This window comes from Podarcis melisellensis (genome assembly GCF_964234715.1).
Source record: "Podarcis melisellensis genome assembly, chromosome: 5".
Taxonomy (NCBI): Eukaryota; Metazoa; Chordata; class Lepidosauria; order Squamata; family Lacertidae; genus Podarcis; species Podarcis melisellensis.
Genome location: NC_138537.1, coordinates 72890077 through 72906033, shown reverse-complemented (window position 1 = coordinate 72906033; position 15957 = coordinate 72890077). Strand labels below are relative to the sequence as shown.

Here is a 15957-nt window from a genome sequence, read left to right as displayed (position 1 = left end):
GGAGGAGGGCACCAGGTTGAGGAAGACTGCTCTAAAAGCTCCCAGCTCCCAGCTGTTTTGGGTCCCATACCTTGGCAGGTGACAGCAGCCACTCGGGTCTGGGACCAGCTTTCCTCTCCTCCGTCTCTGAATCCTGACTGCTGTTGAAGGTAATTTCCACAACAGCATCCACTCTGTTTTATTGGCAAGAGTTATTTTATTTGCAGAATGCTTTTCCATTAAAAGATCAAGGTGACATCCTAGGAAGTTCAAGAAAGCGATGATCGAAAATGTTTAGAACAATAAAAAATTTATCTTAAAAAAAAATGAGCAGCAATAAATAATGGACCTGCATTAAAAGCAGCAAATGAGCTTTCAAGAACTAAAAATACTTTGTATTTTTATTTATTTTTTAATAATCTAGTGGAAAGATTCATGCGCTGGTAGACTTCTGCAGTGAGGCAAATCCTTAGGCCAGGCAGTGCCACAGCAGAAAGGTTGTTGTTCCATAGGCTGACACAGAGAATAGCTGAGTCGTATGATCATGTTAAATATATTCTGTGGCATTTTCAGCACCCCAAGTTTTATAGACCCTTTCCCTTGCTCACATTAACTCTGGTATCTTGCTTTCAGAATTTCATACCAGCCATAAGACTGTCAAGAATTACTGTTTTAACACTTAAGTGTACAAAGTGCTTTAAAATTCCTATCCGCATGATAACCCTAACCCGAGAGGCCACTGAGTGAACTGCACTGGGAGCAAAGCTACAAATGTTCTAGCCCCAGGCCTTAATTTGGAAGTGGGCTCATCCCTGGGTTTTGGGTTTCAGCGCCAAGGCTCAAACCATGGGAATTACAAAGCAAGAAGAGATGAAAGGGCCATTGAGCATGAGCAGAGTGTATTAAGTAATTTAGGCTGCTAATTAATTAATGTCTTGTTTTCCATTTGTTGCTATGTTATGTAATGTTGGGTTTTTACATTTTAAACTTCCTTGTGCTCCTCGGATGGTGGGTGGTATAGAAATTTAGTAGGATAAAACAAAAAAATAAAATAAAAATAATCCTAAACTCATTACTGAGCACTAAGCCCCTCTGAGCACAGCAGGACTTAGAAGTGACATGCATAAGCTTCTCCTGTGATCCTAGTCCCTTTTACTCCGCCTTTGGAGGGGAAAATAACCAAGGCAAACGATCTGCTCTCATCGGCGTACCTCTCTCCCCCCCCCCCCCATTTGCTTTCCTCTCTCTTCCTCCTCCAGTGGGATATTTCAGGATCCCTCCCTCCCTCTCTCCCCGTGGATCTCTGCGCTGCTCTCCAGCCTCTACCCAGGCAGGCCTCTCTCCTCGCCATCCTCCTCCTCGGTGGGTGTGAATGAGTGGGCGAGGGGTGTGACCGCGCCGGCTTCGGCGTGATTTACGGCTTTGCTGAAAACGGCTTTTCCCCGCAGCATCAGCACCGCTGGCAGCCGCCGCCGCCGCCGCCACAGCAACAAGTCAGGTAAGCGCTGCGCTCTGCGCCACAGCCTGGAGCCCGGGGAGAGCCGGGGGCGCACGGGGGGGGGGGAGCGAAGGAGGGCGCAAGGGGGCTGGGAAGGATCCCGATGCAGGTGGCTCAAGATGCATTGGAGACCTGGGCCAGAGAGAGGCAAGCAGACAGGCAGGCATCCCCGGCCAGGCGCCCTGCCAGGCTGCAAAACCCCCCAAATCGTGCAGGAACCGCTGGCTGTGGCTTTCAGCAAACCCGCTTCCCTGCAGACATCTTTCTGCATAGTGGCCAGCGCTTCTCCGTCCTCCACAGATGCGGGTCCCCTTCTTCCCACCCGCTCCATCTGCACCAGGCTGCATCTCTGCCGTCCTCTCCCCCCTGTTCCCAATGCCAGCATCCCTTTTGATCTTCACTGTAAAGCACACGCGCGCACATCCAGACTTCCCACTCTCTCTCTCCACACCCCCCCCCATCTGCAGATTGCCGGCGCTCAGCTTCCTTTCACCTTGCTGTGTGCTCTGTGCTGTGGTGTGCGGTGTTGATTTGCCAAAGATAAGGTGGAGGAGGAATGGAATATTTCGCTGTCTGTTGCCCAACTTGACTAATATAGAAAGCCTCGTCGTTTGACCCAGATATATCAATATCACAATGCTTACGAAAGGACACATCCAATAGAAAGCAAGCTTGCGATGAAGATTTGTAAATATAGGATTTTATCTTTTTCCAAAATTCTCCTGCATCCCTTGCAGGCCCTAGTTTTCTAGGTACTCAATAATTATGAGTATTTCATGAACAGGGGTTGTGGTTTTGATGTAGAGGAGGCCTCAAAGTGACTTGCAAATCAGATATTCGATGACTTTGTGCTGCTGGGCTGAAATCTGAAGGAGGCCCGTTTAATTTCCCAAACCTATTTTGACATCGAGCTTGATTTGCATGTCCCACACAAGGCTTGGTTTGTGTTTGCAGAAATGCACGCGTAAGTAAACGGTGTCATCCAAAGTTAAGCACCTTTCAGTCCCATTTATTTCTTTGGGTATGTCAGGATATCGGAAGCTGCCTTATATTGAGTCAGGCAATCAGTCCATTTAGCTTGCTGTTGTCTACTTTGGCAGCAGCTCTTCATGGTTTCATAGAGGAGACACCAGGGATCAAACCTGCGACCTTCTGAATCCAAGACAGTTGTTCTGTCCCACTGAGCTAAGGTCCTTCCTCCTCACCTATGACAAATCAGCACAGTACACCAGTAAAGAGCACAGCAAAGTGGAAGCATTAAGCAGATGCTTAACTCTCCCACCAAAATCAATGAGGCTTGAAAAGTGCTTAACTTTAAGTGAGTCATGCCCACATCCCAGAAACACGCTGACAGCTGAAGGTCTGTGAATGCACACTGCCATGTGACCAAGTTGCCTAGCATGAAATTGCTGCTGTTATGTTCATCCAAGGCTCAGGGTGGCTGACACTAAAAAAACCCCCAATCATTCAGGTCCCATAATAAAAACAACACCTCATAAAACCATCCTGAAATGTGGTAATTCAGGATCTTGAAAGGTTGTCATACTTATTGCACTCATTTCCCGTTAGTCTCAGAGACCTTACCTTGGGCTGCTATTTCCCTTTTTAAAAAAAATTAAGGGTACCATGTCTTTTAATGGAGAAAGGCGCCAAAATGCAGGAAGGTGCTGCAAGGAATTTACAGGAGTCTCAGAAGTGTCCTCTCCTGCTCCCTAACATTTCTTGAGCTCCTTCAGGTGCTTATCTCTATAAAGAACCTACTCTCTCTTGAGAGAACATGCAGCTCTCCTTCCAGTCCATTAGAGATCTTGAAAAGCGCCTTACGCTGTGTTATGCAATTGCAGCTCGAACCTATGCACGTTTACTCAGAAGTAAGTCCCAATGAGCTTGATGAAGCTTAACGTAAGTAAGTGTACATTGGACTGGGCCTGAATCCACCTGGTTCAGTCTTCTCTACCTTGAGGAGCAGATGCCTCTTAGGTGTTGCTCCAGTGCTACTTCCTGAGATGCTGTAACCAGCAGTTGATTCTGGGACGTTCTGCATGCCCAGCAGATGTGCTCCCACTGTGCTGATTCCACCACTACCATTGTCTCTTCCTGCGCTCCCTTCTCTTTCTCAAGCTTCATTCTAGCCCCCAAATCCTGAAAATAAGCTCAAATCTTAGTGCTGACTTCAGCTAGGGAGAGAAAAATAAATGTATGCAAATATCACGGATCTGCATAACTGATTCCCTCTAGCTCAGTTGCAGAGCATGTGCTTTGCATGCAGAAGGAGGCATGCTCAATCCCTGTTTGAGTGGAGGGCTGGGAAAGAGTTCTGCCCAAAACTGCTGCCGGATGGTGTAGTCTATACTGAGCTGGAATGGACCAATGGTAGAAGGCAGCTTCTTCTGTTTCCTCCCCTGAAATGGGAGTTTCCCAGATGCAGAATTCAGAAATGTTCCATGCAGAGTTCCAAACCTTTTTGACTTTCAGCTATATTGGGATGCAGACCTATATTTATACCCCGCCCATCTGGCTGGGTTTCTCCAGCCACTCTGGGTGACTCCCAACAGAACATTAAAAACACGGTAAAGCATCAGACATTAAAAACTTCCCTAAACAGTCTGCCTTCAGATGTCTTCTAAAAGTCAGATAGTTTTTTATTTCCTTGACATCTGATGGGAGGGCATTCCACAGGGTGGGCACCACTACCGAGAAGGTCCTTGGCCTGGTCCTCTGTAACCTCATTTCTCACAGTGAGGGAACCTCCAGAAGGCCCTCAGAGCTGGACCTCAGTGTCCGGGCTGAAGAATGGGAGTTGAGACTAAGAAACCTGGTACGATGCAGAGGGATGGACTAGATGATGCTCAGGGTCCCTTCCAGATTCTACGATTCTATGATTCTACGATTCTCTTTCTTTTAGGATCTGGAAAGTAATGCAACAGAACACTTTTGAAGAAAGCAGATACCCCTGGCAGGAGTCGTTTGAAAATGTCAGCGTCTGCATGCCGTTCCGTTGCCCACGATGCGGGGACCGCACCAGATTCAGGACCCTGTCCTCCTTGAGAGCCCATCTGGAATACAGCCACAGTTACGAAGATCGGAGCCTTCTGACAAAATGCAACCTCTTTTCTTCCCTCAGAGACGCAGACCTGATCTCTTCTTCCGAGCCCCTGACGCCAGGGATGCTTGGCGACGGCCCCGGTGTCATGAAACCAAAGACGTCCTATCTCAACTTCTGCGACACGGCCCAGGAGAACATCAGGAACAGGAAGCCGCTGGAGGCGGAAGCAGAAAGGCCTGCGTCTCTGGGGTCAAATTACACGTCAGGGGAATCCGTCGACGAGCCGATTTCTAAGCCAGGGTTGGCCACAAGTGACTCGAAAGCCTCCTTCGAGGCCCATGTGAGAGAGAAGTTCAACCGGATGGTGGAGGCGGTGGACAAAACAATCGAGAAGAGGATCGACAAGCTTACCAAAGAGCTGTCCCAAAAGACGGCCGAGCTCTTGGAGGTTCGGGCAGCTTTTGTGCAGCTTTCTCAGAAGAAGCAGGAAGTCCAGAGGCGGGAGAGGGCCCTCAACAGGCAAGTGGATGTGGCGGTGGAGATGATCGCGGTGCTGAAGCAGCGGCTTACGGAGTCAGAGGAGGAGCTCCACAGGAAGGAAGAGTAAGTGGGAGGAAGGGGGGAAGGAGGAGAGGGAGGGGGAACCGCAGGCCTAGGAGGTCAAATGTGGCCTTTCTAGTTGGCCCTCAGAATCCTCCTCAGGCCACACACCCTCCTGAGCTGGCCTTTGCTGGCCATGGTTTGCAAACTCCTCCAGTGTTTTCGTTTGGCTAGACTGGGTCCTTGAACTCTGATAATGCTTCTTGTGTGTCTGGATTGAGGATAGGGAGGGCTGTGTGAATGTGTGTGGAAAGTAACCCAGACCCTCCAAGTGCCCTATTTTCCAGGAACAGCCCCGGATTTACAGAAGCCACCCTGGTTTCTGATTTGATCCCAGAATGCCCTGCTTTTCCTTAGGATTTCCCTAGTTTCATTGGAGAAATGTTGGAGGGTATGGAGTTATCCGACCCCTGAGCCATCTGAACTCTGATAATGCTTCTTGTGTGTCTGGATTGAGGATAGGGAGGGCTGTGTGAATGTGTGTGGAAAGTAACCCAGACCCTCCAAGTGCCCTATTTTCCAGGAACAGCCCCGGATTTACAGAAGCCACCCTGGTTTCTGATTTGATCCCAGAATGCCCTGCTTTTCCTTAGGATTTCCCTAGTTTCATTGGAGAAATGTTGGAGGGTATGGAGTTATCCGACCCCTGAGCCATCTGAAGGCAGCCCTGTATAGGGAAGTTTTTTGATGCTTCATGTTTTATTATATTTTTATATATGTTGGAAGCCGCCCAGGGTGGCTGGGGCAACCCCGTTAGATGGGTGAGGTATAAATAGTAAAAGAATAATAATAATAATAGGGATGTCCTATTATTATTATTATTATTAAATAGGATATCCCTATTTTCACTGAAGGAATGTTGGAGGGTATGGTCACCTATTATACAGTGATAGAATATGCATTTATTGCTTTGCTCACTTTTGCTCCGGGTGTCGCAATGTGGCCCCTGACCTCTGAAGTAGCTATAATGCATGTCTTTCCTGTCACAGGAGTTTGGGGGTGAGGTTGTTGTAGGAAGTCATGCCAGGCAAGGTATGGTAGAGGAAGGCCAGTATTCACTGGTGTCTGGTCCGTTAGGGTGAGTGAGGCACTGGCCCACGGACCTCAATCTGCCCTCAGACAGCTCCCACTTCCCTGCCTTCTTACCAACAACCAAGAAACTTTACACACATAATCTTTTGCAACACAGATGAGAGCAAGAACCCTCATGTGTAGGTTTTGCTTCACATGTGCATGAGAGCCCTTAGGAGTGCAGATCACACCTGGGCTTCTTTATGCACAGAATTTGGCTGTTTACACGTCTATCGGCTAATCCATTTATTCTTTCTGTCATGGATAGGGAACCTGTGGCTCTCCTGAAATTGTTGGCATTTCCAACTCCCGTTATCCCCGTCCATTGGCCATTTGGGCTGGGGCTGATGGGAACTGAAGTCCAAAAACTTTAGGAGGGCCACAAGTTTCCCCCCAATGTTTCACTATATGTCTGCTCCCCATCTCTTTCACACCTGTGTCTTCTTTTCTCCACAGCCCAGTGGGCACCTAGCTTCTTTAGAAAGCATACAATCTCTGCCTTGAAGCATAGAACCATTGATTTGAGATGCGAAGAAGGCCCTCATCAGGGTACACTAATTCATGCATCATCCAAGCAATCCAAATTTATTAGATGGATCTTTTAAACAAGCTGTGCAATAAGGGTAAAGACATTTATGCTCTCATGGCATCCAGTAAGAGAAGGTGCTACTCTATAAATAAGGGTATGTGCTTTAGCTTCAGAACTGGAGGTAAAGACATAAATGTCTTGTTTTCAAGTACCCCCTTCCCACCCTCAGTTCATTGGAAAGTAAGTGGTGCAAACAGCATTTGATGGGATCGTCTCTTGGAAGGAGTCATAATCTGGTTTCCTGCTGGCTTTCATAGCAGATACCGAAGATATTTTGGCAGTTCCAGCTCATCTAAAAATACTTTCATGTTGCATTCATTAAAAATGTAGTAATTGCCAATACATTATTTATATGTGAACTACTTAAGACTGCAGCCCTCAGATTGCCCACTCTCTGATGTTCCTCATCAGCACCAGTAGAAGGAATATGGAGCAAATGGTTGAAAGACTGCGGTCTCGGTTAGCACTCTTAGACACCCTTCAAGCAGTTCAAAATACCTGAATATTTTCAAATTAAATGTACGGTGCTGCTGTTGTTAAAATTAGCCAGCCCTATAGCTCAGACATTTAAGGCAGCGATCCTAAACGTGCCAACTAGTAAGTTAGGCTGCATTTCTATATGCAATACTAGGGACGTTCACGGTCTCCAAGATACCTGTGCTATTTTAAAAATCCCAATATACTTCCAAGTCACACTGTGCTCTCTCTGCTTTGATTTATGCTTCATGCTCTGAGCCACTCTGTACAGTGGTACCTCGCAAGACGAAATTAATTCGTTCTGCGAGTTTTTTCGTCTTGCGAATTTTTCGTCTTGCGAAGCATGGATTCCCATAATATTAACGTTTTAAGAAAAAGGAAACAAACTTGCAGGACGTTTCCATCTTGCAAAGCAAGCCCATAGGGAAATTCGTCTTGCGAAGCAACTCAAAAAACGAAAAACTCTTTCGTCTTGCAAGTTTATCGTCTTACGAGGCATTCGTCTTGCGAGGTACCACTGTAAAACGAAGCTGTATGTGCCCCATTCACTATAATGGGGGAAATCTAAAAATGTCCATAAATTCCCCCTCTTTTGGCCAAAGTGGATGGAATCCACCGGTGCCTCTTCAGAGTGGATAAGCCTGACAAATTGCAGAAAAATAGGTTAGGGAGCTTTTTGCTGGGAAGGTAAAAGGATTCTAATACTTTTCTAATACTAATTACAATTTCTAATACTTATTACTTATTACATTTCTAATACTTATTACAATAATACAATTAAAGCTCAAAATCTGTATTGGTTTCCTTTTTTTTAGGGGGTGTTCTTTATTCATTTAAAAATTCCTAGCTTGACCTCCATTAGTACCAATACCAGCACAGGGTACGACATAAGATATATTATATAGCATCATGAAAAATTCTTAGAAACAGCTAGCAAACAACCAACCACAATGACTTTCCACGCACGCCTAGAGCCAACCTGATTTTTTAATCTTATATTGACATTCTCCATCCTCTTCCCAGTTTGCCTCAACTGAAGATGCGGGCCTTCAGATGTTGCTGGACTCCAATTCCCATCAGGCCTAGTCAGCAACTAGGCCAACTGTCAGGGATGATGGAAATTGTAGTCCAAGAACGTCAGGAGGGCCAGAGGTTCCCCACACTTAACATGTTAAAGAATGGCCTTGCTTTTTATATAAAGTCCTGCAGGGGACAAGAGAAGAAGAAGTTGATATGTTTCTCTTCTCAGGGAGTGCTGCAAACTCATGAAGCTGAGCAAACTGTGTACCATGAAGGTTATTTATTCCCTTTTGGCCTTTGGTTGCCTGCCTTGTGCTTGCACTGCGCTGGTGTTTTGGGACTGCCCTCTGTGAGGAAACCCATGGAGAATCCAAAACCCATGCAGCTCTGCTCCTAACAGCTTGTTGTGTGGATACGACATCCCAGAATGCATTGCATAAGGCTGGAGCCACATTCATCTTTTGTCACAGGCCTTGAAAAGAGCAAGAGGGAGTTGAAACCAACAGCCTAAGATAGATAGAGTGCAGCTGAGATAAGAAGAAAGAATGGCAACAAATGGGAATGCTAGTGAAGCCCTTTATATTGTGGCAGCAACATATGTGGGCCTTTGGACAGATAAATAATAATAATAATTATCACTGTTGTTGTATTTATATGCTGTTTCCCGGCCACTCGCTCAGCCACTCTCAAAGCAGTTTACAGTCAGCAAAATACATTTCCAACCTTTGGAGAGATTACTGTTCAACACAGGACAGGAGGGAGAAAGGCAGGAAAAAAGAGTTGCACATTCAGTTGTATATGCATGGCTTGGCTGTCTCTGAACAACTGGCATATTTGCTGGCATATTTGCCCAGTGAGGGTACAGAGAAGTCAGTTCTGCTCCAAGCAAATTGGTCTCTTGGGTGTCTGTGCGTGCATTCTGGGATTGCTACAAAACAATTCACTTTTTCTTCCATATATCACTGCAAAGATCAGTATTAACACACACACAAACACATCAATCAATCAATCAATCAATCAATCAATCGCCAGCCCCCTTTTTAAAAGGAAAACAGTCTTTCAGAGGCATCTCTTCTACCATACTGAGGCCGCATTCTCACAACACATTTAAAGCACTGTGATACCACTTTAAGCAGCCTTCCCCGCAAAGAATTTTGGGAACTGTAGTATGTGAAAGGTGCTGAGAGTTGTTAGGAACCCCTGTTCCCTTCCCAGAACTACAGTTCCCAGAGTTCCCTAGGAAGAGGGATCGATTGTTAAACCACTCATGAGAATTACAACTCTGGGGGCTGAATAGGAGTCTCCTAACAGCTCTCAGTATCTATAACAGCCTACAGCTCCCAGAATTCTTTGGGGGAATCATCCACGAGTGTTTCAAGTGGTATTATAGTGCTTTAAATGTATAGTGCAGATGTGGCTTGAGTACGTTCTTGGTTATGTTCTTCAAGACATAATGGGGTTTTTTGTTCAGTTTTGCATTCTGGCTGGATTTCGTTGCTGAACCTCCTGCTAATTCTCTAGAAGAGGAATCAAGATATTGCTGAACTCTTGGAATGGATTTTGTTGATTAATTGGGTTCCCATTGTTGCACCTCTTACTTGGTTCAGCTTTTGCTAATGATGCTCACACTCTAAACAACTGCATAATGTCATCATAAAATCCTTTGAAACCATCTCTCACTTCAAGAAAGGCCCCATTCTAGAGGAATGCCTGGGTCCCATTAAGGAGACTTTCCGTGCACATTTAAGCATTCAGATTCCACAAAATTCAGCAGGAGAAGCAAAGAGAAGCTCCTCTGGAATGGGAAAACTCTCATTGCAGGCTTAAGATGCCTCTCAGGTGCCGGAGGCTGTATTTCCCATTTTCAAACAGGGGGCAAATTATTGTGGCACAAAATAAATAAGCTTCTTATTGTCTGAAAAGGCCCTTCAATTTATTGTTATTTCTAGAAGCATTAAGGTGATCACTTATTCATCGCCCCCCGCCAAAGGAAATGCCTCTCACTCAAAAGAACAGATATTTGCATATGCCACTGTATCTGTATGGATGCGTATTTAGAAACAATGACTTTAACCGAAATAAAAACATGACAGAAGTGCCTGGCGTGCTCTGGTCCATGGGGTCACGAAGAGTCGGACACAACTAAACGACTAAACAACAACAAGTTTCATCATACTGGAGAGGACTGAGACCAGGTGAGCTTGTTTGTCTGCTCAGTCTGTGGCCCAGTTGCTTGCTGTTGATGGCAAATTCAAGGCCTTTATCTTTAAACCAGATAGCCCTTCAAACATCTAAAGGATGCTCCCCAGCACCAGTGTTGTCCATTTATTTGGCTACATGCAAGTGGTTCTGAGAAGGTCAGCAGTGCACCTGGGACTGAATATATTCACAGCACAGGCAAGAGTGTCCCTAAATTAAAAAGTAGCACCCGTCCGTTTTTTCCTTCTGCTCTCTAGCAAAAAGGAGGAAACGCCAGTGTTCTTCCAAATTCCAGCAGAGCTGCACTTTTGTCGTTTCAGAGAAGTCGTTACATTTAATCACTTCCTGGAGGAAGCTGCTGAGAAGGAGCTTCGCGGCAAAGCCAGGCTCCAGCGTTTCATTGAGAATCTCCTGCAGCGGGTGGATCTGGCAGAAAAGCAATTGGAGTACTACCAGAATCAGCAGATCGTGGGCAGCTACAGCGATGTCCATGAATATGTGGTAGGCAAAAAATGAGGGGGGTGTTCTTTCATTAGACCTGAACAGGAAGTGGAACTGATGGGAATTGTAGTCCATAGCATCTAGGGTGCAGCGGGGGCGGGAAGGCTGATCCAAGCTCTTGTTCTAGTGGAGCAGGGGTTGGGGTGGCTATTTCTGCTATATTGTTTGTTCAGTTTGGCATCTGTCTCAAGAGACAATGGAGTGTGCTTCCGGGGGTCAAACCTCTGCCCAGTTGACAAGACCCCCCTCTCAGCTTTGCTCATGTGGTCCAAAGGAAAAGGAAGCTATACTTTGGGCACCAGCTTGGCTAGAAGAGTTGCTGGAAAGAGGCGCCATCTTAGGGACTCCACTGCAGATTTGTGTAGGGTTTACTCCTTAGCCTTTGAAAGTACATCTTTCATCCTTGGGTTGCAATTCAAGATAGTGCTATTGTTGCCCATGTGTATATGTTCATCCCCTCCCCCTTCCCCCATCTCATAAGAAGCATCCTGCTGGATCAGACCAAATGCCTATGTAGCTTAGCGTCATGTTTTCCACATTCAGGGCCGGCCCTGCCATTAGGAAAAGTGGTGCCTCAGGCGGCAGATGATGTGGGATTGACAGCAGCAATGAGGTGTTGGTCTGCCCTGAAACCTTAAGCTAAGTCAAGTGTATTCAGGTGCAGTGGAGGATGCTGTCCTGGTGATGAAGTAAGATTAGACTACCAGTCGAATCAGCTTTGGTACATGGAATGCAGGGAGGCACCGTCTTGTCTTTCACCTTAGGCAGCAAAATGCCTTGGGCTGCCCCTGCCCACAGTGGCCAACCAGATGCCCTGAGAAGCCCACGAACAGGACATGAGAGCAGTAGCCCTCTCCAGTTCATGATCTGCAGCAACTGGTATTCAGGGGGCATGTGCTGTGAACCTGAAGGTGGCATACAGCCATCATGACTTGCAGACGTTGATAGCTTTATCCTCCATGAATTTGTCCAGCCGTCTTAGAAAGCCATCTAAGCTCCCATCATGGTTTCTGGTTGAAAAAAGGTAATGCTTCAAATATGAGAAAAGTCTGTTTAATTAGAGACAACTGTGGGACTGCATGTGTACCTGCAGGCAGTGATAACTCTTATCATACCTCCATTGAGTCTCTGAAAAAAATTTCAGTTCACAGCTCGAATTTCTTCTTGAGCATCAGACACACACACCCTTTTTTATTAAAAAAGGTAGCAGTAAACAAGCATAAACAAGGAAATGTGATAATTGAGGGTGCATGTTCGTTCTGCTGGTATAGTCACACGGCTGCAAATGAGCCGTGACTGCTAATTTGTTCAGGAGACGCAAAATAGCAAACGAAAAGCTTGTCAGAGGTAAATGCCCTGAAAGCTGTTATTGAAATAAGAAAAGTGATATCTTTTATTGGACTAGTTGTACAACACATCTAAAAGGCATGCCAGAACATTAAAATTCATGACCTTGTGGCAGTCAAAGGACTGGATTAAACAGAGACTATGGGTTAAAACTGTTTGTAGCTTCCTTTTGGCCATCCCCCCCCAACCCACGTCACAACATATAAGCTTTGAGTACAGGCAGGTTGTGTGTGTTTATTTGTGTGTGTGTGAGGGACAGAGAGAGAGAGAGAGGGAGAATTTCTTTGAAGGACAGAAAATAGTCAGTCCCCACCATTGTGAGAATCCCAGTTTTTGTTTTTATTTTTAAAAAAAAGAGTTTCTAGTTCTTATGGTTTCAAATACAAGTTTGGACAAACGTGGGTTATGCCTGCACACAAGTAGCTGAGAAAGAGTTCCAGAAATCAAGAGTTTTCAGCTTCAGGCCCCACATAACTTTTTGACTCTGCCACATGAATAGGAAGACCTGGATAGATTATGCAAAATAGGAAACAGCACAGGTGAAAAATAACTAATGTTTGCTCATTTTGTATAGTTTGGGATGAAATCCAGTGCTTTCATTCCTGGAAGCAAGCCCCATTGAACTTCTAAGTAAAGATTCAGGTTGCAAGACAAAAGCTGCGGAGTTCAGCCAGTCAGTGCAAAATCTGAATAGCAGAATATAAATTTATTATTATTATTTTAACCCAAAGCTACACACATTCCTGATTATAGGCCTCTATATGATGATGTGCACAGGTTGGGGGACTGCCAGACCCAGAACCAAAGAGACCTGGGTTGTCTTTGCGCTTAGGAAGATCTTGTTTGTTTTTTTGCATTTGTCTACTTATCTAACTTTGATAAGTGAGCAAATAAAGGAATAAAAAAGAGCTATTTCCATATGTCACGTCAATGTGAATAACGAGCGTGTATGTTTTAGTTTACAGATATATCATCCAGCAAGAAACCCAGATGCCTGTATGTATGTTATTTCATACTCTTAATACAAAATATTTCGTACAAATGTGTTGCTGTTAAAATTGTGCATCTCTTGTTCCTGGCCCCTCTCTGTTAAACCTGACCCCTTTTCTTCGCCTCCGCAGCAGCCGAGGAAACCAACACGGTTACTATAACACCCCTGATGTGAAACCTCACTCTCTTCAGAAAGGACGGATGCACTTGAAGAAAGCCAAGGAGGACAAATCCTGCGCCCACCCAGTTAAATTGTTTTATGAACCTGTTGACTGCGCGAGGGACGTTTGGAGACCTCAGAAGAAAGGGGACGCCGTCGGTGCCTCCCGCAAGGTTAACGCGAAATCAAAGATCAGTAAAAAAAGCAAACAGCTCTACTAAGAGCCCATATACGATATAGAGATATATGTATGTATCTAACCTAATCTATTTATAAATGCATAATGCAAGATCTGGCAGCTTTGGGCTACTACAGATAGAGATTAATAGCACAATCATTCGCCTGTCTGCTCAAAATTCAGTCCCCTGAGTTTGACAGGACTTGCTCCCAGGTAAGTGGGCCTAGGATTGCAGGCTTAATTCTGTCAAACTTGGAGGGGCTTCCTTCTGAACAGACAAGCCTAGGATTGCGCCATTGGTCCCACCCATTGCTTAAATCACAATATATTTCCCTATTCATTTGGGCAAGGATATATTTAATAGATGATATAAATACGTAAATATATAGAATAATTTAACTGCCTCATTTCCAGGACTTTGATTGTAGATGTGGCACTTTATTTTTCCCAAGAGCATCTTTTCAATTGAGTCCGGCGTTTCACTCATCCTAAGTCTTGTTTTGCTTACTTACGTTTGGAAGAATTCCTTCTGCCTGGCACCTTAATAAATCCCTTTATCTAGTGAGAGTGGAGGGTCGGGAATAGAATTAGAAAACGATTTGTGGAAGCCCTAAATGCTCTTAGCCGAGTGTTCTTCCTTTGATGCCAGGGCACAAACTGCACCATGCCACTTCTGCAAGGACTAAGCAGCTGGGAGGAATCTTATTGGATGAGTACCCCCCTCTCCTGCCTACTGCCACCTAGAACAGGAAGTAGGGAGGAGCGATCTGGAGGTCTCTGTAAGCTGCGTTCTGCTGGTGGCCTAGATGGGCAGCTGTTGTGATTGATTCCTGCACTCGCCTTCTGGGAGAAGACAGTGCAGATGCCCTCCAGCTGTGATGCCTTTTCTGGGTAGCTAAGGCAGATGCAGGCTCAGGGCTCACCCCTCGACTTCCTTTTCCATACAGCAGAATGGCTACTTTAGTGGTGCAGAAAGCGCTGCAGCAAAGCACCACAGTGACTTAGTTTTGTGCCTTGAAGGTCAGCACATCTGCATCCATTTAGCTATATTGTATCTGCACCTCACTTTTCCTTCAAGGAGCTCTGGACAGCGTATGGGAGAGTTCTGTTTTGCCCTCCTGGTCTGGGCTGAGGGAGAGTGGCTCAAGGGCATGCCATGAGCTTTACAGATGAGTGAGGGGTTCAAACTCATGTCTGTCTGCTCCAGGCCCCAGGGGAGTAGTGGGGGGCCAGGGAAACCGTGGCCACCGCTAGGCCCACAATGCTCCTAGTGGTTTTTCTTACCCTTGAGCAATAATACAATACAGCAGTTGAGCCCCTGCATGACACAGAGTGGCTTGTTTTGCCGTTCTCGATCCAAGCTCAAACGCTTGCTTCACGTAACTTGCTCTTTCCTGAAGCAGCCCTGTGTGTGGTCAAGTTGCCCACCATCATGCCCAGTTGAAAAGCCTGAGGCCGCACGATGCCATTACACTGTTAAGGCAAAGCAGCGGGTCTCAGTCTGGACAGTGGCTGGAGCCATAGGTAAGCTGCTCTTAGCTTTCTTAAGGAAGGCCAGGCTAAGGAAGGGTGATAATAAACTGCCATACTTCTTCCATAGAGTAACAACCCTCCCTTAATGGTAGCAGCCACAGGACTTCCAAATAAGTGGGATGGGTTGTGTTTGGCCAAAATAGTCAGTTAATTCATCCACTTTGACTTTCTGGAACAGGTGTGGGCAACATAAGACCCACAAAAATGGCTCGTAATTCTGTTTTGCAGAATCTGACATGAGTTGCATTCGGCCCAAAGTCCGTTTTGGGGGCCCTGTGGCAGTTTATTTCCTGGGGTAAAACCTCAACACCTTAAAAAAAGCTCAAGAACTTCAATCCTAAAAAAAGCGCAACAAGTCATCAAATCTGGCCCTTTTGAAAAAAGTTTGGACACCGCTGGTAGTGGAAGGCTTAGTGCAGGCCTAGGCAAACTTGGCCCTCCAGATGTTTTGGGACTACAACTCCCATCATCCCTAGCTAACAGGCCCAGTGGTCAGGGATGATGGGAACTGTAGTCTCAAAACATATGGAGGGCCAAGTTTGCCTATGCATGGCTTAAGAGACACATCAGCCCCTGAAGCTAGGGGGGGGATTGTTATCTCTCTTCAAGGAGAACAGAGCAACAGCAGGAAACTCCTGACTTTACCAAGTCCACTGCCACCTAGTGACTTGACCATATAATGGCACCATCCACATGCTTCGCTTGCAACATCTGATGGCTCACCCTGCTCATTCCGAGTGCTGTGGGGCCTCAGGGTCTTCACGACTTG

The 15957-nt window shown here is 45.8% G+C and overlaps 1 protein-coding gene across 4 annotated transcripts; it reads left to right on the top strand.

The window, feature by feature from the left end:
- The first annotated feature begins 1238 nt into the window (after positions 1 to 1238).
- On the top strand, positions 1239 to 14525 carry ZNF365 (zinc finger protein 365). 4 transcript variants are annotated; one of them, XM_081913756.1, is made up of 5 exons: positions 1239 to 1477; positions 4383 to 5126; positions 10800 to 10980; positions 13286 to 13323; positions 13446 to 14525. In XM_081913756.1, exons 2-5 carry the CDS (start codon positions 4396 to 4398, stop codon positions 13696 to 13698), a joined length of 1203 nt encoding a protein of 400 aa, XP_081769882.1. In that variant the 5' UTR covers positions 1239 to 1477; positions 4383 to 4395; the 3' UTR covers positions 13699 to 14525. The 4 variants fall into 4 exon arrangements, with proteins under 4 accessions (XP_081769882.1, XP_081769883.1, XP_081769884.1 ...); XM_081913757.1 differs by having other exon boundaries at positions 1241 to 1477; positions 13449 to 14525; XM_081913758.1 differs by having other exon boundaries at positions 1241 to 1477; positions 13286 to 13327; positions 13446 to 13589.
- Positions 14526 to 15957: the final 1432 nt, after the last annotated feature.

Bases quoted from the DNA above. Each gene is read 5' to 3' on its own strand.
- ZNF365 (XM_081913756.1), top strand. From the start codon at position 4,396: ATGCAACAGAACACTTTTGAAGAAAGCAGATACCCCTGGCAGGAGTCG. The intron at 10,981-13,285 runs GTAGGCAAAAAA...TGTATGTTTTAG, and splicing joins GCGATGTCCATGAATATGTG to TTTACAGATATATCATCCAG. The intron at 13,324-13,445 runs GTATGTATGTTA...TCTTCGCCTCCG, and splicing joins AGCAAGAAACCCAGATGCCT to CAGCAGCCGAGGAAACCAAC.